The sequence below is a fragment of the Apis dorsata genome, unplaced genomic scaffold (assembly GCF_000469605.1).
Source record: "Apis dorsata unplaced genomic scaffold, Apis dorsata 1.3 scaffold_575, whole genome shotgun sequence".
In the NCBI taxonomy this organism is placed as follows: Eukaryota; Metazoa; Arthropoda; class Insecta; order Hymenoptera; family Apidae; genus Apis; species Apis dorsata.
The window spans coordinates 259,230-269,671 of NW_006263785.1; the positions used below are offsets into that span (position 1 = coordinate 259,230).

At 19.9% G+C, this 10,442-nt stretch overlaps 1 protein-coding gene across 2 annotated transcripts in view; it reads left to right on the forward strand.

Moving 5' to 3' along the window:
• LOC102678549 (tumor necrosis factor receptor superfamily member wengen) overlaps positions 1-10,442 on the forward strand; it is a 24,602-nt gene that overhangs the window by 6,369 nt on the left and 7,791 nt on the right. For both annotated transcript variants that reach the window (XM_006620991.2, XM_031513071.1), the window contains exons 2-3: positions 3,339-3,758; positions 4,540-4,720. In XM_006620991.2, coding sequence (XP_006621054.1) covers positions 3,342-3,758; positions 4,540-4,720 — 598 coding nt within the window. In that variant the 5' untranslated portion in view covers positions 3,339-3,341. The remainder of the gene's footprint in view (positions 1-3,338; positions 3,759-4,539; positions 4,721-10,442) is intronic.

A 10,442-nucleotide genomic window follows, 5' to 3' on the forward strand; every position in this document is an offset into this window, starting at 1 on the left:
GTTACTTCTTTTAATTAAATTAATAAAAAATTTACTAATTACTAATAATTGCTTAAATAATAAGAAAAATATTAAATAATATAATATTATATATATATATATATATATATAGGAAAAATTTATTTAAATATTCTTAATATTTATTGAATCATCAATGGAAAATTTTCGAATATTTATCATAATTTTGAATATATTCTAGTTCGCTTATGTTATTAAATTTTTGTATAAGTTCATTTTTAATAGTTTGTATATTTGTTTTGTATTTCTAGAAATCTTAATATGAAATTGAATCAAATTAGAATTCTTAGAATTCTCAGATATCCATGCTTTATAAATAAATTTGAAATTTGTTTTGAAAATATATTTAAGTATTCAAATATCTGAATTTAAATCTGACAGAGAGTAATGTATACATCTCATAGGATGTGTCTTCAAGAACACGTAAGATAATTTTCATTGATAACCGATTTATGATTTTATTTGTAGATGTAAAACTTTCGTTTCTATTTCGTGTTTACATTTTATTTACTTATTTACACGTTATAAGTCTTTTTATTACGTAATTATTTGAATAAGTATTTTTAAATTCATATATGAAACTTTTCTTTGAATATGATATTTTTGACTTTAGATTAAAGACATCAAATTTATTAATAAATTGGAATCTCGATTTTTTTGAATTTATGAATTTGAATTTAAAACAAAAATTAAAAAAAAAAGAAATATTTTTTTTTTCTTAAAATTGCATTTTAGAAAAAATGTGAACTCAATATGTAATGTTAATATTCTTACATTCAGTATTTAATTTTCTTTTATTTTAGACATTTATATGTGACAAACAAGTAAAGATACCAATAATTTATTTAGAATTTCATCTCTATTCAATGAATTTTTTTTGTCCTTTAATTATTGTGATATTATTAATTTCTGATAATTTTTAATAAACTTTTTTTTGTCAGAATACAAAATTAGATTTTTTTTCAGTGATGTAGAAGTCAAAATTTAATCTTGGTTATGACAATAAATCGGTTTTAAACTTTTAAATACATTTTTATTGTAAAAATACTATCTTATTATATAAAAAATATTTCTTTCTTCTTCTGTCAATATTCTTATAAATGATAATCACATCATTGTAATTTTCAAAATTGTATGTTTATTATATAGTTTTGCAGAAATTTTTGTTAGAAATTTATAGTATCTCAAAATATCATTTTAAGATAAAGGATTAAATGTGTAATTTAAGTATTCAGATCTATTTTGATTTAATATAAATTATTGGATAAAGTATCTGAAGTATTTAGATATTCAATTATAATTATAATTATTTAATTAAATAAATATTTAAATACATAAATTCGAATATTTAAATAATAGTAAGAGTTCTAAATCAATGTTTGTAATATCTTATTATGTTTCTTTTTCCTTTTTCAGTTTGTTTTAAGCCTTTAAATTCCAATGGTACATCGTTATAATCATTTCGAAAATATGTTAAATTTAATCTTTTGATTAATTTTCAAATTTTTTAAAAAAAATTAATTATATAATTATTAATATATATTGATTAACTTTTTTTTATCCTAACATAATTTTAAAATATTTTTTCAATAGAGATTAATCATAAGATACACTGGATTATTTTTATATTTTATTATCATTAAAGAGATTTATATTAAAAAGATTTATATTAAATAAGAAACATATAAATCAAATTGATATAAAGTCGGATAATGTTGCATATAATATATAATAATATAATGATTTAATAATATATAAATAAAAAGAATGAATTTTATAATATTTATACACAGTTTAGATTTAATTTTAAAAATGAATATACAAAGAATATTTGTAAGACATTTTTCATTAGATTAATTCTTGAATCTAAAACAAATACAAAAATATTGATCAAAATCTATTTATTAAATTAAATAGATAAACTGGGGATTTTTATGCAAACAAAATTATGTAACAAAATAAATATTCAATTAATATAAAAAATATATCATAATAATTAAAATTTAATTTGTCAAACTATGTAATATTTAAAAAATAACAATAATTTTATATAGCTTTAGCTATATAAAATAAATTGTTATTTTTCATTTAAAAAAATTGAACTGAAAAAAAATTGCTCTATATCACATAATATATTACTTATATTCATATATATTTCATATTGAATATTCTTAAACTGTTTTTATAGATATTCATATATAAATATTCAGAATTTTTTTAGTTTTCAATATGATCAAAAGTTTCAGAATATAATTCAATTTAACATATTCATGTATACATATTTCATACATGAATAATTATGTTATTAATTAAACTTATTTTATTACTCAAAACTATCCGAATATTTTCTTATTCTATATAAAATGAAATTTAAGTTTTATAAAACAAAAAAAGATTTACAATCATTTACAATCATTTTCTTATTTATAATTATTAATATTATGTATACAAAAATATCGTAATACAATAACATTTATTTTTATGTAAAAATTATTTTTTGTCTATAAATGAAAATATATATAATAATATAATTTCATAAAGACGATATTCAATCGAATGATTTAGTTGTTTGAAAAGCTTTCAGGAAGTATTTAGAAAAAATGAAAGAATTTTAAAAACAATAACTATATATATTGATCGAATAATAAATTGATCGAAAAATTACCGTATTTAGAAACAATAATATGAATCATAATCATAATCATAATGAATATCGACAAAACATTATTTAATTATAATATTGGTAAGCACGTAATTTAAATAATTTTAAAATAAATATTTTATATTTATAATATAATATATATTATATATATCATAAAGATTAATTACATTTACGATAGAAACTTCGTAACTATTTAGATATTTTTGAGCGATAATATATATTGTTTATATAAAAAATATATAAAATCTATATATAATAATGGAAAACATGTATTGTATAATAAAAATAATATATAATAAAAATAATAAAAATTCTTCTTTACTTATAAGCAATTTAAATTCGCATTGGATAAAATGAGAACGCGGCAATAGTATAACGAGAACAGAGTGTTTTCACTCTTCGTTTCGCTTTATTTAACATAAACTTTTATTGTTTGTAACTTAATAAATAAATTTTAATTTTCATATATCAATTTTTATGTTTTAATTTAGCATCTAGAATCAATCGTCAATAAAAAAAATCAGTTTTCTATATATATTAACAACATTTACAACAAATTGATTCAACTTTTTAAAATCGATATGATTTTCTCACTAATCCAGTATTTCACATGTTATGACTTTGTTAATATAGAGTAAAATATAAAAATTAATTTCAGGTGATGCCTCGGGAGCCCAATCGGGGATATCTGTTGGCCGTGCTGCTGCTATTGGTCAGTCTCCGCAAGGCTGGCTGTTCAACATCCGTTCCCCGATATCCGGTCTGCAAACCAGGTTTCGAATTTTGGTCGATCGAGCATGCCACCTGTTTGCCTTGCACCAGATGCGCTCCTGATTTTACTTTAAGCCCCTGCGCGATTTACAAGGATGCCATTTGTGGTCCACTCTCTGCTCTTGAACTCGATTGGTCTTTTCTTTCGACAAGAAAAAGACCGGAAATCGGCCAAAGAAGCCTCGAAGCGGTTACTTCGAAGATGTTATGGAGGTTCCCAGATTTGGATCAGCAACAGATTAGACAAGAATCAAAGGATTTTATTGACAATTCGGAGCAAGATATTCAATGGGAAACAAAAAATGAGGTATAATTGTTGTAAAATTTGTTGCTTGATCTAGGATGGAAAACACTCGTTTTTGTTATCGATGATGTTTCTAATCGAAAAAAAAAAAAAAATTACGATTACGTTTTGTGTTTATGCTAAGGTAGTAGAAATCATTTAAAATTATTATGTATATATGTATTATGTAGATTTCATGTATATTTATATGGTCAAATAATAATTTGATTTTTGATATCAGTTAGTTTGATATCAGAGTTAATAATATTTCCTACTTTATGCAATGGATTCAAAAAATATAAACTATTTTTTAAAACAATAACTTTTTTAAAAATGGATTTAATATATTGTTTTGGGAAATTAAAAAGATTAGTTTATTAAATGATATATAAAAAAAAAATCGTAAAAAAATTGCAATTTGTCAAAAATGAAGAAAATAGTAAAGATTACCTTTTACTTTTTTTATTTAAGCTTTTAATGAAAATTTAAAAAATACATTTTGTAGATTAGATATTTACATGTTAAAAATTTCATCGAAATTGATTAATTATGAACGATAAACGATTAAAAATCGTTGTGTTTCATGATTTTCGATCTAAAATCTAAAGATTTCAATCATAAATTTTTTATCTATAAAAAACAAACGTAAGATTTTGACATGCATTCTTTGAAACCATTCAATTTTTTGAAAAAATTTTTAATATTATCGATAATTTTAAAAATATTTATCAAATAGATCACCATGTTTAAGATTTAATTCTATTCCTTCCAAAATTTGAAATAAAAAGATAACGAAATTATATAGGCATTGAACGAGCCTCATCCAAGAAGCACAACTATTTCGAAAGAGAGAATCTTGTGGGACTGGCAAACGGTCGCGTTGATCCTTGCCGTGTGTGCCTGTATTCTCTTTTTTCTGGTCGCAGGATGCTCGGCTTTAGTCTATGCGAGACAGTGGCGTCGAATGAAAAAGAACTTCGAACCCGGTAAGTTTATTAATTATATAGAAACAGAATCTTAAAATTATTAAATTAATAAAATTAAAACGATTCCATACTATGGAAAATAAGTTAGCTAAAAATAAATTTTTAAAATTAAGAATCCTATTTTTTGATAAAAGGTATCTTTCTATTTGAAAATTTGTATATAAACATTTTTGAATTATTATTTTAAATTAATATGTTTTTTTATAAGTGATTTTATTCATATTTTTAGAAATATCAAAATTTTTTATGTAAAATAATTGTATAATTTTGTATTTATTTTTCTAAATTATAAATTTTTGCATGTATATGATTTATTTTTGCTTATGTGTGAAAGTAAAAAAAGAACAATTGAATTGAATTTACGCATATTATGAAAATAAATCAAGTTTTTAGGTATTATGTATTAGAAATTTTTATAAAAATAAAATTTTTAATATAGTCTTCTAATAATAATTATAAAAAAATAATTCATTGATAACATTTTTTATTATTTATAAACAAAAATCATATTTATAAAATGAAATTATTTTAAATAATTATAACAATAATAAGATATTATTTTGAATAATATTTCAAATATCATATTATGCAACTTTTGTTTGTACAATTATAATTTCTATTTTGACAATTGAATGTTTCATTCTTCAATGAAATAAGAAACTGACAAAGTAATTCATTATTTGAAAGAAATAACATTATCTATTTTTTATCTATCTTTTTATATTAAACAAATAACAATTCAAGAAAAATTATTTTAAGTAATTACTTCTCATTTCAATTTTAAATATAATTTGTTCACAATTATGTCCATGATAACAATAATAAAAGGAAACAAGAAGTAGAATAATGATTTATTATTAAATATTAGTAAAACTTCATGTTCTGATATTTTATTTCATTCGATTCCGAATGATTATTACGCGTTTCCTTGGAGGGGGATAAGAAGTCCTTTAAAATGCAAGACAGATTTTCTTCATTAGAGGGCCGCTCACGACCTCTGCTCACCTTGGCTCGATCTATCACGCCCGGATATGACGTCCTGATGTCCAATGCTTCTCATTTCTTTCGTGATGCTCCGTTTCGTGTTCTCTTTATACTCATTTATGAATTCGTGTCATCTGGATTTATTTGTAAGACGTGCTATTATTTGAGAGCATTTGATATGATTTACACAAAGCGGTGGTAGATAATTGTATTTAAAATAAGAATTAAAATTATTTTTTCAATTCTCTTGGTTATTAATTAATTTGTAATAATAATTTTAGTTTCTTTATTAAAGAATTACTATTTGAAATAAATATATAATTTTATGAATATATAACAAGAATTTCAATTATTTTTCAATATGAATTCGAAATAATTAAATAATTAAATAAATTATAATCATATAAATTAAATAAATTTTTTATTATATACATATAATAAAATATTTGAATTTCATAAAATTATTTTCATGAAATCATAAAACGCGCGCAATTGTGATTATATATTAATATTTATATTTCTTAGAATGAGTAAAAGTTATATAAGATCATGCAAGAATAAATATAAGGAAAAAAATTTATTTTTTATATAGATATTTTTTTTCTATATTTAAATAATCGATATGAATTTAAAAAAATATTATTTTTAAATAATTTAATACAAAAGTTTATTATTTCAATCAATTAATTTTTTAATATATTCAAAAAATAAATATTTTTCATCGATATATTTATTATTAAAGAATTAATTTTAATCATCTTGATTGATCGATAACTTTAATTTTTACTAACAATTAGTTACTGAGTTTTTAACTCATTTTTTTCTATTATTAATTAATTTTCTTTATAAATTTATGTTTTAGTTTTATTACAAAAGTATTAGTTTTAAAAAATTTGAAATTGCTTTTATTATTTGCATTCGATTAATAAGAGTTTTGAAATATTTAGTATTTTTTATAATAGATGTTTTAAGATAATATATCAAACTGAGAATTATTTTTTTTAATTAGTATTACAAAGGAGTTAATATAATAGACATAAGACATAAGAAAAAATAATTTTTTTAATTTTTTTGTATAACAATATAATTTTTCCAACAATAAAAGAAATTAAACGAAACAAAAAGCAGTTAATTTCACATCTACATATATGGTCAGATTTTAAAATTTTTATGAATGGATTCAAACAATTTTAACTTAAAATATATAACACAATTTTAAAACATCTTCCTATTTATTTGATATTTTTTTATTTATAATAAAAATTTTTTATTTATGTAAACATGTATGAAATAAAAATTTCAGTAATTATTTTTTCCTATATGAGATATACATTTGTTATACATGTTTTCTTAAAATATAAAACATGAATAATATAATAATAAAAATAATGTATGATTAAAGAAAATTTTTGTTATTTTATAACTAATTGAAAATTTTAATAGTTTCATTCAATTTATGATTTTAACTATAATACATCTGACAATGAGCATAGAAAATGTCATGTCATTAATTTAATAATTGCATATAAAAATTTCTAAGAAAATTATTTAATTTAACAATTAATATATTTGCAGGACAGTTGATTCTAGAAATCAAATAAATATAAAATATAAAAATTGATATTGATACAAAAATATCGGTCAAGGCTCATAATTAAGTTATAAACAATTGAAGTTTGTATTAGATGAAACAAAACGAAGAATGAAAATATTCTGTCTTCATTACACTGTTATCGTATTCTATTTCTGTTTCACTTTAATCAATTTAAGTTTACTAACGTAAACTTATGATTTAATAAATGAGCCTTGATTGACATTTTTGTATACCAACTTTTATGTTTTTTTTGATCTCTAAAAACTTCAATCTTTCAAAGATAGTGCTTCTACGATCCTTCTACAAATATTAATAACCTGTATATTATCATAAGAAATAGTATATGTTTAATAGAAATGATATTCATTTTAAAATTAAAATAACTTTGATAAAAATGAAGTATTTTTTTCAGTTTATGTATGTGATAATAAAGAAATAAAATATAGATTTTATTCCTATATTTTTTCCAAATTCTTTTTTTTAAATCATGAAATTTTTTTATAAAATGAATTCTTATGTTATGTTACTGAATTCAATCAAAAAAAAAAAAAAGATATGCATTTCCAAAATTATATTATGATTTTCATTTGAATGCAAAATGTTAACTGAAAATGAAATAATTATTCATAGAAATTATCGAATTGAATATTTATCATATGATTTATATATTGCTTTTTCTGTTAAAAATAAAATTATATATATGTAATAATTTATATGATATACAATTAATCTAGTGAAATTTATTTGTCTTTATTAATTTTTAATTCTATATTTATAAATTTTTTTTAAAATATAATTTAATTTACAATTTAAATAATAATGTCATCGAATCATTAATTTTTATAATTCTTTCTTATTCGCATATAATTCGTTACATCATTATATGTCACATCATAATGTTTAATTAAAACATTCATTTTTCGATAAAAGTTTTATTATTTTTTTCCTTTTTGATCTATAAAACTTAAAATATTCATAATGATTCGAATACAATTTTTTTCTTCAAAATTTTGAAAAATTTCTTTTAATCCTAACCTTTAAAACATTTTCATAACGATATTCATTGTTCAACATTGAAATAGTAAAATGATATAAAATGAAACGATTAAACAAAATTATTTTCGATTTATTCGATTGCTTAATCATTTAAAGGCGAAGGGAAAAAAAAAAGAAAGAATAATTGAAAGATCGTTGAAATTTTTCGATTTGAAATAATACCGCGTACTAAATCGCGTGACCCGACTACTTTAAATTCTTTACGGTTCATTCAGCACTGTAAAGCATAAGCAGTCAATGTTTGCAAATTGCCGTCACGATGTTCACAAACGAAAGGTTGAGCGTTTTGATTCAAGATTGATCGTTCCTCGTCATTCGTGTGACTTGGCATGATATACAATAAAAGAGAGTTCGAACGGTGTTACGATCTACAATGAATGTTTGTACGATGTTACTACCCGCATTTGCATAACGAGCGTTACGCAGAACTCATCAACGCCGGAACCCACTCTTTCCCCTTCTACTCTTCTCGATACCTCTTTTCCCCAACCTTCCATCAGGAAGTTACTACTTTATGTATTCAGTGATGGAACCGATTTATTCAATTTATGGAACATTTTTCCAAATATTTTTTATTCCCTTTTTTACCCTTTTTTCCCTTCTCGTATTCAATTCTCTATAATTACTGAAATTATAAATTAATTAATTTTTTAAATATTAAAAAAGAAATGAAATAAAGTAATATTTAATTATTTTTTATTCGTTGAATCTTAAATTTTTATCTATATATATAAATCATCGTAAATCGTAATTTTTCTTCAAAATATGAAAAATATTTGTTGAAAATATTATTCTGATAAAAAGTATTTTTTTATTGAAAATAGATAAAAAACAATAGTTAGAGTTAAGAGTTGATGAAAATAAAAAATACAATAAGTTTTATTTATTATTTATATTATAATATAAATACTTATTATAATATAAATACTGAGTGTATTAATTTTCTATGTTATAAAAAATTAAGAATAATAAATAAAATAAGTATGAAAAAGAATTTTATTTTATATTTTTATTAATATTTCTTTTATTTTTTAACAATTTGTCTAGAAAAAAATATAAAAAAAATAAATTAATAAAGAAAATAGTTTATTATTATAAAATAAATAAATATTTATTTTTTTGCAACATTTATATTTATTCCTAAATATTTTAATAAATAATAAATAATCATATATAATATAATATAATATATAATAATTAAATTATTTATATTATATAAAAATTATTTTATTTTAATTAATCCTTAATAGGTTAAAAGACAAGAAATTAATTAAAATTAAAATTATATATTTAAAAAACTAAAATAAACAAAATATACAGCGTAGACGGTGAATGATAATTGAATTTTGAAAATTATAATTATTATATGTATATATATACTATTGACTGATTATAAATTTATCTATTAATTCAAGCAGTCATTAAACTATAAATATAAAATACAACTATAAAATATATATAAATACAAAATACAACTTTTTTATATTTGAGATATATTTAAGATTAAAATCAAATAAAATCATTCATATAAAAAAAGGTTAATAAAGTAAAAACAATTTATCCGATATAATGGTCGAAAAGAATATTGTGAAATGAAATACGAAATAAAATGTTATTTTATTATTATACTATTATATTATTTATTATATATAATGCAATTAATAAATTTTTTTTAAATTATATCAATTTGACAAAAAAATTTTAAATAATTTTTGTTTGATTAATTTATTGACAGATATGTTTGTTAGAAGATTCGATATCTCACTAGTAGATATTTATGGAAAACTTTTGAATCGTTGTTGCTCAAGTCAGCATGAATGAAACGCTACTATTTTCGTTTCAATGCCGATTTGATATTGTTAATTCAGTGATCGTGCGTATAATGTTTCGTGTGACCTACTGTATCCTTATAATCATAGCATTCTTTTCCTGAGAAGTAAAAGGAAACGTACAATTTCATTCGTGTAAATATATATAAAAATTATTGGTTAATATAATTTATATTATAATATAATATAATATATTATAATATAATATATTATATTATAATATATATAATATATTATATTATAATATAATTTATATTAA